Here is a 14,506-nt window from a genome sequence, read left to right as displayed (position 1 = left end):
GTGTAAACATGTTATAATTGTACTTCCCTGTTATGAGTAAAACGTTCTTTTGGTTATCGTCCACTGCAGTTTGATGTTTCAGCACCGGCCTCATTACAGAATGAAGTCATAGCAAACCCAATTTGCTCTTGGCCTGACCTCTGGGCTGTCCTGCAACACTTCAGAAAATCTGAGATACTGCAGTGTCCTCTTGTGGTGGTAAACAGACACATCCACGTGCACTGGATGTTGAGTCAAAGGAGCCGACTGTATATTTACTCCCAGAGAACACCAGATAATAATTACAATAATAATAATAACGTTAACGCTATACGCTAAGTGCTTAACAAAATAAGATGAGATGAAACGATAACAAGCAAAAGTGAGAGAAAAAAACCTCATTTGATGACAATACAAAAAAACAATAACAAGAATACCAGTAAAGTTAACCGTCTAAAAGAAAGGCAGTGAAAGATCTGAGAGTGTGGGGATGTAAAATGAAAAGCAGGAGCTGAATTGCTGCTAGATTATGTATTATATACAGGCTTAGATAAGTAACTAAGTAAAAGGACTTTAAAATCAACTGTATAAGATACAGGTAGCCGCTGCAGTGATGCGAGCAGTGGGGTCATTTTATTTTTGTTGTATTTGTCAATCCCGGCTGCAGCGTTCTGAATGAACCGTAACTTTCCTCAATACTTTTTAGTGAGACCGATAAAAAAAGAGAGTTTTCAATAATCTAGGCGGCTTGTAATAAAAACATGTATCAGCATCGTTGGGAGTTACAAATTGTCTAATTTTGGCAATGTTCCTCAGAAGAGAAAATTATGTTTTTGCGTTATTGTTAAAATTCAAATTAAATATATTTATATAGCACACTTCAGCAACAAGGCAATACAAAGTGCTTTACACAAAACATCGAGACAAAGTGCAAGAGAAACACATTATACAAGGACATTTAGATTCAATTAAAAACATTCATTAAAGAGCCAAAAGAATAACAAATTAAAATGGGCTAAAAGAGAACAAGACATGTTTAAAAGAATAGAAAATAATAAAGTTACAGTGCACTGTAAGAAATGAGGCGGTGTCAAATAGAAAAGTCTTCAGCCTTGATTTAAAAGACCTGAGAGTTGCAGAGGACCTGCAGTTTTCTAGGAGTTTTTCCAGATTTGTGTGCATAAAACGCTGTTTCTCCATGTTGAGTTTTGACTCCTCGGGCAGAAAGCAGACATGCCCCCCAATTAAGAGTCTAAAATCAATTAGTTTTTTACTGATGACATCCAAATGTTAATGTCAATGAGAAAAAAACCTTTTAAAAGAACTGGGTTGTCTGGTGAAACAGAGGTATATAGTTGTGTATCATCAGTGATATTTCACATTACGGGGACTTATTATGTTGCCCATAATAGAGAACTTCTCTTCTCCTTCCAGGGTCTGCCTCCAGGTGGCATGCAGCAGCTACCAAAGAGGCCGATTTTAGAGAAGAGCAACGGAGGTGCTGCCGCCATCTTCAACCCCAGCATGTTCCACTACCAGCAAGCCCTGGCTAACATGCAGCTCCAGCAACAAACCTTCATCCCCACTGGTGAGTCTCTACACACACTGAAACTCATCCCACAGGAGGTAAACTGAATCATGGAGCTTGATTCAGGCCAGACACATACAAGGGTTATTATGTGAGACGACAAGGTGATAGTGTGATACAGGCACCGAAAGGTTTGAAGCCACATTGATAACGTTGACATTAAAGTTCTAAAACAACATTTGAATTCTGCACGGCATTCTTTTTCTCTTTTCTTTTTTTTTTGCATGTCTATTAATTTAGTTTAAAGCTGGTATTTCTACACATTTGTAGAATTAGATTCCAGTGGAGGCTTCGTAGGACTGTGTCAAACATTTCCAATAACTCCAGAGCGTTGTGAAGTTCAAAGTCAAAATGTATTGAAAAAAATAGATGTTATCATTTCCAAAATTTACAACATGTTTCTATCTAACAAAACACTCTGCTATATATATATTTTATATATATATATATATATTTATATATATATATATATATATATATTTTATATATATATATATTTTTTATATATATATATATATATATATATATATATTATATATATATTATATATTATATACTATATATTTATATATATATATATAAAATATATATATTATATATCTTATTATTATATCATATATATCTCTATATTATATCTTATATATATATATCTATATCGATCTCTATATATATATATATATATATATATATATTATATATATATATATATATAAAATATACTACAATAGCAAAATACTCTATTTTGGCTCAAAGACTATTATAGTAAATTACTTAAGTTGTTACAAAAACAAGATCATATTATATATCTACCCTGTGATCACTTAGTTATATTTATTAAAGAAAGTTAATTAAAAAGACTAATTCATTTAATCTGATGAATCACTTTATTTATTTTGTTTGAGGACAGACGTTCGAAGCTTTATTCGTCTAAAAAAGCTTCAAATGTAAAAAAAGATGACGTTCATGCAGCCGTAGATTCAGGGAGCTACAGGTGTGCAACAGTTTGCATGCTGTGGCTTCTCTGCGGTGTAACTCGTCTCTTCTCTTCCTTTCACTGTGTTGCTTGTATTTGCTTCACTCTGGCTTGATGTGTAATGAGAGTTGTTAAAGCCGTAAACAAAGTTACGTTACAGTAATCGGCCAAAACAAAACCAGACAACAAACACATCAGAGTCGAGCCATTATGTGGGACTGTGCATGGATTGGTGGGTGCATGCATTGCAGGTTCCTGGAGGTTCTTGCATGTGTTTTGGCTGAAAGTAGCAGCTGGCACCGTAAAACAAATGACTCTGAGGTTGTTTTGGATTTCATGTGTTTTCTGGTTGTTACTTAAGAATCAGACTTGATTTGAAGGAAGGGTTGGCTGGAAATGTATTATTGCAGTTTATAGGATAAAATGACTGCTGAAACAATTAATCGAGTAATTGACAACCATTTCTAAACCACCTACTTGTTTAACTCATTTATACTGAATACTAAATATCAAGCTTCTCAAATGTGAGGATTTACTGCTTTTCTCTGTTTTATGGACCAATAACTGTCACTTGAACATCCGGGTTTTGAAGTGTTGACAGGGCTGCACAATATTATTTTTTTTATTATCATCATCGCATTGTCAACTTGCAGGAAAAACACTTCATAGAAGAATGCAATATATACTTAGGGATATTTTGAGTTAGATGAACGACAGTATCAGAAGAAAAAAACATTTTAAAATGCTACTATCAACAAATAATGTTTTTTAATTTTGTATTTTTGCAGTGTACTGAAAGCAGCAGAAAGGCAGACCTGAGTACATTTTAATAACTGTTTTCATTTCATTATCATGATATTTAACATCACTATCACTATTATCCTATGTGAATATATTGTGCAGCCCTATTTGGAAACCTGTTCTATTTTCTGTCCTCAAGTTCCAGTATTGCAGATGAAACTGAATATGTACCAGTGAAACATAAACTAAAATAATGTTTCCAAAAAATGCATTTTGTCAACATAAATTAGGCATCAATGATACAAGTGACACCAGCGAGTGTCAGGTCAAGTTAACTGTAAAGAAACCGTGGTTAGTGAAATGTTCGAAGGCTGCCAGACATGAATTATTGATATGCCACATGCCTAAATTATACAGCAATATAGCTTTATTGTCTTGTGTGTGTTTGCGTGTCGGCACACGTGTGCACTAACTGTGACAGCCTCGATGTCGCACGTGTTGCCTGCACTAACCTGAACCTGTTGACTCGCCGCGACCTGCTGTTGCTGATTACACCTTTTTCTTTACCACAACTCTTTGTCCTTGTTTTCTTTTCGTTCTCCTCCTGCTGTCCTTCTCGCCCGCTCTCATCCATCTTTTCGTTTATGTTTACATTAATTTGACAGGCTCTATTATGTGCATGATGCCCTCAGGAGACATTGGTAGGTCAGTTGTATCATAGCTGGAGATCAGTAACGTGTAGGAACTATTTTCTTTCTACCGAACTACACCCGCCAACCATATCACAGCACAGAAAGAAGCGTGCATCTACTCGTGGACGAGAGCCTCTTCTGAGCTCTTCTGAGCTCGCTAACGTTACAGCTCATGCTATCTCTAGCACAAGCCTCTCGTCCATGAGTAGATCCTTCCTTCGGCAAGGAAAAATACATGAGTTTTTCAATTCTTTTGAGCTCTTTGAGCACCACAAGCCGAGTTTCTAGTTCAATCATATTAGAGAGAAGGCAGACATCTCTACGGCCGATATCTCCAACACTCGGCAACTCCACCAAAACAATATGGATTGTAAAATAGTACTACAGGTCAGAGGAAAACTTTAAAAACACAGATTATTGTGAAAGCTACTGAAACCACATGGAGCATATAAAGATACATTTTGGAGCTTTCAGCCCACTGTCTTCTTCATTTCGTCATGTCTGCAATCACATTAATGTTGTATTTGTTTAACAAGTCATGCTTTATGTAAGCAAGTCAATCATTCATTTCTCTGTGCGAGCATGCCTGGTGTATGTGTACATGTGTGCATGCATCTCTTGAATGGCTTGGTGAGGGGACTCCCTGTACGTTATACCGGCTCTTATCATGGCTGCCACTTAGATACTTCCGGGTCATTTCACTCACTTAGGAACCGTCAGAAGCAAAAACACTATTCGACCGCAGCCAAGCTTTCTTTTAAAGGCTCTGCACAGCGATACAGGTGCTTTCAATCACCGATCAGCTGGAAGTCACCAAACTCAGGGGCGAGGTTAACAAAAAATGGATAGCGCTGCTGATATTAGTAGTTTTGCAGCTGAGTGCAATTTGCTCTTTTTTGTATCTGATTGCAATTATACATGTGTCAAAGTATAAATGTACTTGAGACCAATGCATCAGTTGAGTGCTGAGCACCTTGTCAGGAGGGGCCACTTCCACCCAAACCTCCTGGAAGGCAATTATGAGAGAGGAAAGTGAAATATGTAAGGAAAGGAGGGAAGAAAGAATATCTTCATTCGTTTATATAATAACCTTATTTTTCATAGATATTTTTTGACATGTAGGAGAGCTTTAGTCATTTTTTTTCATGGCATCCTGTTACTCCATCCAAAAACAAATGTGTTTGAGCAGACACTCTTTATAAATGTGCTTCAGTTACCACAACTTCTCTGAAGATGCTCATAATTTCAATGAAACTTTGCGTGGCTATTAGCGCTAGTCTTTGTGAATTGGACTGTTGAGGCTCACTTTGCATAGAAAGGGGAACATTTTAATATTCAGTATGCATATTACCTCAGTTAAATATGTGCAAATCTCACAGGAGTGCCAAGACACTATTTACTTGGACATAGTTTAGTATACTGTTTAGCCGTAAAATGAGAAAAGTGTGTGACCGGACCGCTATGTTAGAAAACAAATTCAAGCACCGCCCACCGGCCAGAGCACACTTTGTCATGTTACAGTTGCAGGAACAGAATCTGGATTTATATTTGATCAGCACTGAATAGTTTGACAGCTTGATTGGAGGTCACGAGGAGTGATTGCCACTGCGTGAGAGACTCCTCTGCTCTTATTGGTTGTTTTCATTTGGCCGCGGTGGAATCTTCAAATTGCATAATCATTCACTACCGTCAGGACGTAGTGACAGTTTCAGCTAATATTAATATTTTTGTTAAAGTTACAAATGCAGCTGCTGCGGACGCCTTCATCATCTGACATTTATAAGATGAATACAAAGTAAAAGTGAGATTTTTTAATTTATCTTGCAAAGACGGTCAGTCACTAAATGTGACACAATAATAAAATGACCGATATTATGATTATTATCAACTCCCAGGACTCTTTCTAAAGAAGAGATAAAGTATTGTCACGTTAAAGCTGTGACATTATTGAAAACAGTTTTATGGATCATTTGCTCCCTCCATACACATGCCCTCTGTCCATATGAATACAATATATCAGATATCCCGTCTGATTAGATTGTATGAATGTGTATTGCCTTGTTTGTTTAACTACCATTTGTTGGTGAAACAGTGCATTTTATTTTATTTTGTAGCCGTTTGGCTAATTAAAAATGTAATTTTTTTTTAAATCTCTTATTTTCGTTTGCATGTGTCTTGATATTTGTTCATCCTGGCAATATCACTTGACTTGTGCCATGACTTTTGACCCGACACATTTTGCCATGGTAACCATATCATTCCTGTCCCCTACCCTCCTCCTCCTCCTCCTCCTCCTCCTCCTCCTCCCCACCCACATCCTCGTCCTCTGTCTTTCGTCTGACTCGCCTGAATAAAAGTTCCCATGATGCACGGTGCCACCACCTCCACTGTTTCGTCGGCTTCGACCCCAGTCGCCAATGTTCCTTTCGCTGAATCTGCCGCCTCGAATCAGGTTTGCTCTTTCGTTTCAGTTCTCTTTTATTTTTAGAGTCCTGTTCATCTTGTTCAGGTTAAAGAAACACCTGCCTGTAGTGTCACATGTGTTGTGTTCACATTTCATCTGTCTTCACTTTCCAGTCTGTTGTGGTGTGAGCAAATGATAACAGTTCAAATGAAAACTGTTTTCATCTAAATGTCGTAGTTTGGTGTATCAGGCCTCACGTCTCTGTCTTCTATGTAATCTATGGACAGTATGTGGTCGGGCATCGGTAGCAGCCCGGCTATAATTTCAGTGTCACACGAACACATTTCATTGCAAACATTCTCTAAACAGCGAGGGGGTTTAGCAGTTTCTTATAGCAAAATAAGAATTTACCTTTGCAATATTTATATAATATTTTATGTTATATTATTTGTATTTACTTTAAGGAGTTGTTAACCAACAATTTCAGCTCAACATGGTTTTTATTGAGAGTTTTACTTTCCTTTATGTTTTGAATGGGTTTTTTGTACCTGGAATAAAGAATGTACGACGGCGTATTTGGGCCAACGTAGGTAAAAAGGTTTTTGCAGAGCCTGTAGTGTGATGAGGTTGTAAAATTAAATGTAGATTTTCCGATTATTTTTCATTTGAATTTGTGATTTTATCGCAAATGCACGAGTTTATAATCTGAGAATATACCATTTTATTTTCTTGTAAATTTCTCTTTTTTTCTCTGAATATTATCCCCTCCCCCGGCTCTGTAATACTTTTTTTGTTTTACCTATAATGGTCCTAATATGCCGTCTGAAGAATTTAATTTTGAAGGAAAATCCTAATTTATAATACATAATTTGGCAGATTTTTTAAACTATAATGAATCTGAATAATTCAACAATGATTGCAACAATTATTCAAAATACATAAATATAAACAAGCATTGTCAGAAAATACTGGCTTTACATTATAAATAAAAACGTACTGAATCTCTGTGTCACCTTGTGTCTCTCTCCTCCAGTAGACGCCTCCGAGCTTCTGACTCCTGATCCCGTGGAGCTCCAGTGTGTTCCCATGGAAACCCATTTCTGTCCCGTCCCCAAACTGCTGATGGCGGCTCCGGTGGCGCTAAACTCAGTAAGCCTTTCCCGAAACCCCAGTTAAAGTCCCTGAAACCTGCGCACTACCAGGGCGGTCATCTTTCCTGAATGCAGCAAACATGTGCCTCGCCTACAGTGCACACTGACTGAGTGTGAAACTTCTTATGAGAATTATTATGAAAGAGAGAAAAACTGCGATTGGTTGACGCAATACAAGCCTGGACGTATTACTGTTGCTTTAAAGCAGCCATCCTGATGCATACTGACTCGATCAGGCTGAGCAATAGAGCTCCCTCGTTCTTACAGCCATACATGCCCACACCTTAAAAGTGCAGCAGGCACACACACACACACACACACACACACACACACACACACACACACACACACACACACATTGAAGACTACTTGCCCTTTATGGGTTGGAGCCATCACATGAGGTGACCCAACACTTTTGACTGTTCCAAAGTCAGAAACTTTGAAAAGCCTATTCTGGAAGTTCAAGTGGCAAATGGACCTGCCGCTGGGCTAGAACCAGTATGTGTTGTCAAGATGAAAGAGTGTTTCATATCATGTCATGTTTACGTTTCAAGATGGCTACAAATGTAACATTGGTGTTGTGCCATGTTTCAGTGTGTTCTCATGGTCTCATGTTGATGAAACGCCAACAGGTTGTTGTTAATTTGTTTGTGCCTTTGATTTATCTGCTCAGCTGTAGAGGAGACTTAGTTTCAACAAAATAATTCTAAACACTTGACAGCACACATTGAAACATGTTGTTATTGTGCAATTAAAGGCAATATCTGTTGTTACCAAAATACCGTGTATCAACCTTTAGCTTCTATTGTAAGAACATCTAGGAATAACCGTGATCGCCACTTTAAATTTATTTTGTTTCATGAATGTTGATTATGATTTCCCCCCCCCCCCCCCCCCCCCCCCCCCGGTTTCACAGTCAGTATCTGGTACCTATTGGCTAAAAGCAGCAAATGAGGCTTTACTTCTCATGTAATGCATCAAAAAGCTTGACAGAGGGACATAACATGAGGATACAATCACTTCTCTTCTAAAGGGGCTGAGTTGAGAGATTTTTAATTTCTTGATTTGAAGAACAAACTGCCTTAAAGCAGGTGATGTTATTAAAACAGTGTCTCTGCGGTATATTTAGTCACGGCTGTGATGGGTAATTGTCTAATGACAGAAAACAAAGGTTTGTTTGTCCCGTTTGGTTTAAAAGAATGACAATCTACAGGCGATGAGTCTCAGCCACAAACCCAGATGTGTTCAACTCGCCCGAAATCATAGTAAAAACAAAATGATCTTCCTGAGAGTCAGATCTAAGATGAATTATTTGGTACTTCTTATTAAGCGTCCACACCTGATGTCAGAGTTATTGCACTGATGGGAGCCGGATTTGTTTCCTGATGTTGTGCCTAAAGTCTGTGTGTGCCAAGTGCTGGTTGAGTTCCCCCCCCCCCATTTAGTGCAATACCAGAATAATGAAAGTCTCCCTCTCAAACTCAGATGCATTTTAAAAAGGCAGTTTGTCTGTGTAGTTCTCTCCTTTCATGCGGCTTTTGGATTGAATACGTGGCACAAGATTTTTATGTTTTACGGCTCTTCAGGGAGAAAGCTTAGAACTTGAAAATGTCCCGTCTGACTTTATAATGTGTCGTCTTTTCTACTGATGTGTCCTGTTTGTCAGAAGTAGTCAGACTCTGAATATTGCAGCCAGAATTGCGTAATGGTAAAGTCAGGAGATGGAGGAATAAATCACCCGTTTGATGTCTGATGGTAAAGAAAAGAAGAGAAAACTGTTTTTGGTTTTCAAATGTCTGAGTAAATTGCTTTAGGTGCGAAAAATTGAACGTAACGGCTCTGGAAACCGGGCTCAAATCACTTTTATCCAAATTCAAATGTGCCTCTTTTAAGTCTCCTCAAACCACCACTGTCTACACACTGTACGAACAGACCAGTGCTCAAAGATAGATGTGTTATTTGGTACGTTATTATAACAGTAAATCACATCTGTGCTAGTTTCTTCTCTGGGACAGCTGTGCTGTCTTATTATGGTTTATGTGAAGAAGATCTGTGAGTTGTGTGGATACTTACGTGTTGAAAAAGACAATGAATCACATATTTGGTTAGTTGTAAATGCTGCAGATATTACGGCATTTCCCACTGAACATTATTCATTTTAAATAATGTTATTGTGTTGTGAATGTATTTAATGCAAAAACTCTACACATGCCCTTCTAAAAGACCGGCATGTTGAAATGTAACAATTCACTATATATCATGATCTATCTCCGAGGTCACATAGTTACCATGCTGATACTTTGTTAAGACATATTAAAGTATGTGTATTGTTATATAGATTTATATTTAATGTCAATGGATGGTGTGACTACTTTTAGAAATATCTTTCACTCTCAGAAGAGTAGAGCAGAACTACTTTTTGAAGTACAAATGTTCACCGTACATTACAGTACGATTTCTTACAGTCGGTTGTTGAAAGTTAACCCTCCCTTCGAAAGAACCCAAAGTGCCCAAAATGCACCGATAAACAACGGTATAATCACGGGGGGGGGAAATGTGAAAATCAGCATGCTAACCTTCTATTTTTTTTTTTACCTGGGGAGATTGTAAGCAGAAGTAACAGACAGAACATCCAGTAGGAGTTGCTAGTGCTGCGTCAAGGATGTAATCCCTCACCTGCTTCCCACCCATTAACACTGCCAACTATGTTCAATGGGAACATCTTGGAATCACCGCTCCCTGGGATTGACCCTTGGTTTGACTGGGTGAAAGCTTCCCCCCCCCCCCCTTTTTCCACCAGTGAGCTACGTTAACTGTAGCAACTGTACCTTAAGTTCACGTTGAGTTGGTATAAATGTGTCCCTTAAAGGAACAGTGCTTTCTTTCCAAGTTAGATGAGACGATTGATACCGCGCTCATGTTTGTGTGACCACTTAGCATAAAGACGGGAAACTATGAGAAATAGTCTGGAAGTGACAAAATGCACTGAACAGCACTTCTAAAACTCTCTAATTAACACATCTTTTTTGATTAATCAGCACAAAACCAGAAATATAAACTCGACAGTTTGTAGCTTTAGTGCGAGTTATGTACTGTAACTATGGCTATGTTCAAAAGCACTCGTTTGATCACTATGTGATGTTGACACTATTTCTAAATTACCTCAAACCAAATTTGGCATTTCTGGTTACTTATAGGCATACATACATTATACTACATGTACATATGTTTCTACAATAAGCTAATATTGGCTAGCTAGCTTCCCCCTTGTGTTTGGTCTTTATGCTAAGCTAAGCTAAATGTTTCCTGGTTTGAGTATCAATCTTCTCATCTAATCCGCTCAAAGAAAGTGAATAAGCGTATTTCCCTTTACCTTTTATTTACATGGTGGATCCAACCTTACGCAGCCTCTTATATGCCGGTCATCGTACATCTGTAAAGAAATGTACGTCTTCTCCTATAACCCTGTTTTTGACTGCTTTGAACAGCTACATTTTCTCAAGTCTTTGAACAGAAATATTTCTCTCCTACTCGATGAAATTGATGATTCGAATGTCCAGACGATTTTTAGATTGTCTAAATCTTAAAGCTTTTAAAGACTCTCCCTCTAGCCTTCATCTCCTCCCCCTTCACATCATTACGCCTTCACTGACTGCTGTCCAGCTGGAAAACAAAAGAATACTTGATTAATAAATTGTGCCTCTTGATGGCATTTGAATTTCTAAGTACATAGACGTATGTATCGATGCACAAGAGCGAGTTAAAGGAATTGCAGTGTGGCACGAGAATATTTAGTTTTTACCTCTCTCCCTTTCTCTTGTTCTTGATTTCCTGCAGGCCTCACTATTCATGAATCACAACTCTGTAATATGCAAAACGCTCTGATCATTGTGTCCAGTGAACAGATCCTTTTAGCATGTGGACGTTTAGTTCGTTCTGAGCATACTTCTGTTGCCCGGGGCACAAAGGGCCTTATTTCTTGATCACTGTATAAAGATGTGATAGCTGTGTATGAAAGTGACATGTATTAATGGTAAGTTAAGCTTTTCTTTTTAAAACTGACATTAAAAAAAACACAGCATGGAAATAAAAAACTCATTTATACATAGTTAATAGTTTGTGTAGACAAACAAGAAAAAAAAAGATATAACATGAAAATCATTTGTATACAATGATGGAGTCATTGTTCATGGTAATTGTTGCTGTGGCAACAAAATGACAACATGGCTACCTTTCTATTATCCTACTTGTGATTATATTTTTCACATTAATTGAAATAGCATACATCACTAACTTATTCAAAAAGGGAATGTCTAATTAGTTTGTCTTGTTATTGCGACGTGATAAAATATTTTGTATGGAAAACTTAAATCCTTGTAATATCCAAAGGTCCTTAGGGGAGATCAGGTGTATATTTTGTTTTGTTTATTTGACCTTAATTGTTTTTTGTTCTTGTACATGGTGTTTTTGAGAAATAAGAACGGACTTTTAAAGCAAACGCCTATCTGTCAGGAAGGTAAAGAGGCTTTTGGACTCATCTTTTTCAGTAAACTAGTCAGCAATCCTCACTGTTCCCCTCCTCGCTCAGTTCTCTGTGTGGAGGCCGAGCGCTCATCAGTGAGTTATGTTTCAGTTTTGGCCAAGAAGGCGGTTCAGAAGTCTCTTTGTGCCCAGCTGTGCTGGGTGATGTCGATCCTTGCTGAGGTGTATACGAATGTGTGATGTTCACCTTGTTTGCACTTATGTACATAACTATGTCAAAATACTCAAAATTTATTTTGAATAAATATAGATAAGAGTTGATTAAAAATCTAATCAATGTATTGTTAATGATATGAGTATGTCTATCATTTTATTACAGTATAAAAAGATCTGTACTTTTGTTTGTTTGTTTGTTTGCTAGAGCCTTGTTCTTTGCCAAGCATGACATTTCCTAGCCACGATGGTTTGCTTTAAAAAACTTTTTTCTATTCATTTACTGTAACATCTGACCCTGACATCAAACACGAGAGGTGGATTAGAAGAAGTAGTCGGTCTGAAATAATGAACCAGTACTAACCTTGTCTTTAAATGCTCATCATGAACACATGAATGCGGGTGCGTTCCTCTCTCCAGTAATGCACCAAAATAAAGCACAGAGTAGCTCCACCTGCAGGCTGAAAAGCAGCTGGGAAGAAAAGAGGAGCAGATAAAGAAATCAGAGGGAGATGGATGTGTTCACAGGGTTTTAAATCTACTTTACTTTTGTGTTTTCATTCTTTGCTCCCTTGTTGTCATTAACCAAAACAACAATAAATCTGAATTCTCCTCAGGATTTTAGTCAAAATTGCGAACAACCTGGTTTTCCAATGTTATTCTTGCAGCAGCAGCAACATCGTGAACGTAGCTCTGTTCCTGCAGATTTGGACATGTGACGCGTTTTAATTTTATTAAAGACAGCAATTGTGTTGCCATGGCACTTGTCCTAGTGGGGGATTGACTGAATCATCCTGCTGAATCGGTTCACAGCCCTCTGACTCCACATGTGGAGAGGACTAACAATACTGTGGGTTTCCAGTCATAAGCAAGTGAATAAGACTGTGATTTAGTTTTTAAATTGATTTATTGTTGTCATTATTTGAAAACAATTCAGTTGTAATTGTGCCTTTATCATGCAAGATGTAGTTTTTTCTTTTTTGTTCCACATTTAAATTGACTTAAAACAGTACATGTATTGAGTGTTTGTAAAACGTGTCCCTTTATTTAAAATCCTTTGTTGGTGAGTTTATTAAATTGGGTACAGTCGCAGACTGAATGGCAACCCGTGGAAGATGATGAGGGCCAAAGACTGTTCAGGACTAAGCCATATGAAAAACTCTCTGACACTCTAGGACAGACTTGAAATTGACTGCTGTTTCTTCGTCATCTATCGTTTCACTCTGTTTTCTGCTTGTGGTGCTTGTATGTGCTGCTGTGCTACATGCCAATTTATTTTGCAGTGTATAGCTATTAAGAGTAAGTTACTGTGCCTATGATGATTTCTGCGATTTCTGTTTGACCTTTAATAAAACACATAATTGTGATCCTCTTGTGGTGTGTTTTGATGTTCTTTATCTTTTTGTGTCACCTTTAAAGAGACATTTCTCATCATGACTAAAGGTTATGTTGACAGTTGAAGTCATGGATGTCTCGTTAACATCGTCTTACAGTACATTCAAATATTCCAAGATTAAATTTACGAGACAAAAACGTGGATATACTCTGAGATTATAAAATCATGAATTTGTTTGGAAAAATCTGAAATGATCTGAGATTGAATTTAAGTGATTTACGGGGAGAAAAACAGTGTTTTGTTTTTTTTTGTCAAGGAACCACATTGCTTAATTTTGCAAGGTTGCATCAACCTCATCACACCACATCATTATTCTCAGAACATTTCTGTTTTGTTTGTTTTTTCGCAGATTAATTACTTTAATCTCAGAGGATATCCAAAGAAATCAGAGTTTTTTTCTCTGAATATTAGCCCCCTCATGATACGTCGTCATAAATACCTACACCTTCTAGGACGTTACAATCTACAATGTTTAGTTTCAGATTGTGGCCTTTGCAAGTTTGCATATCAGACCAAATCAATCAACTTGTTTTTGACAAATTATTTTGGATCATGTGCTAAAAATAAAAATAAAACAAACAAAACATTATCAATACCAACCTTAAAATTTATATTTCATACATTTTGTTGAAGTAACGTAATAACCGGTTGAAAATCAGTGTTTCACTGGACTCAAGTCTGTTGCACCTTTAATCCAGCCGATCACTGTAGCAAGGTGAGAGAAGATAATCCACTGGAGGACTGCACAATACATGACATGATGGTGTGTAAATGTTGATTAAATCACTTCCTGTGACACATCTGCTCACTATATTGTATAACATTTAAGCTTTCATAAACAAGAAATAGGTTGAATCACTAACTATTATCATTTAGCAATAGAGAGT

At 37.4% G+C, this 14,506-nt stretch overlaps 1 protein-coding gene across 8 annotated transcripts in view; it reads left to right on the top strand.

The window, feature by feature from the left end:
• The window catches only part of mbnl3 (muscleblind-like splicing regulator 3), a 31,416-nt gene extending 17,826 nt beyond the window's left edge, over nucleotides 1-13,590 (top strand). For 2 of the 8 annotated variants that reach the window (XM_029441245.1, XM_029441246.1), the window contains exons 6-8: nucleotides 1,414-1,567; nucleotides 3,947-3,982; nucleotides 7,411-13,590. In XM_029441245.1, the coding sequence (XP_029297105.1) occupies nucleotides 1,414-1,567; nucleotides 3,947-3,982; nucleotides 7,411-7,553 (333 nt within the window). In that variant the 3' untranslated portion in view covers nucleotides 7,554-13,590. Of the gene's footprint in view, nucleotides 1-1,413; nucleotides 1,568-3,946; nucleotides 3,983-6,330; nucleotides 6,426-7,410 lie in introns of all 8 variants that reach the window. The other 6 variants (XM_029441247.1, XM_029441251.1, XM_029441252.1 and 3 more) reach the window with 6 other exon arrangements.
• Nucleotides 13,591-14,506: the final 916 nt, after the last annotated feature.

This window comes from Cottoperca gobio, chromosome 10, assembly GCF_900634415.1.
Source record: "Cottoperca gobio chromosome 10, fCotGob3.1, whole genome shotgun sequence".
Classification (NCBI taxonomy): domain Eukaryota; kingdom Metazoa; phylum Chordata; class Actinopteri; order Perciformes; family Bovichtidae; genus Cottoperca; species Cottoperca gobio.
This window is presented reverse-complemented; position numbering and strand designations above follow the sequence as displayed.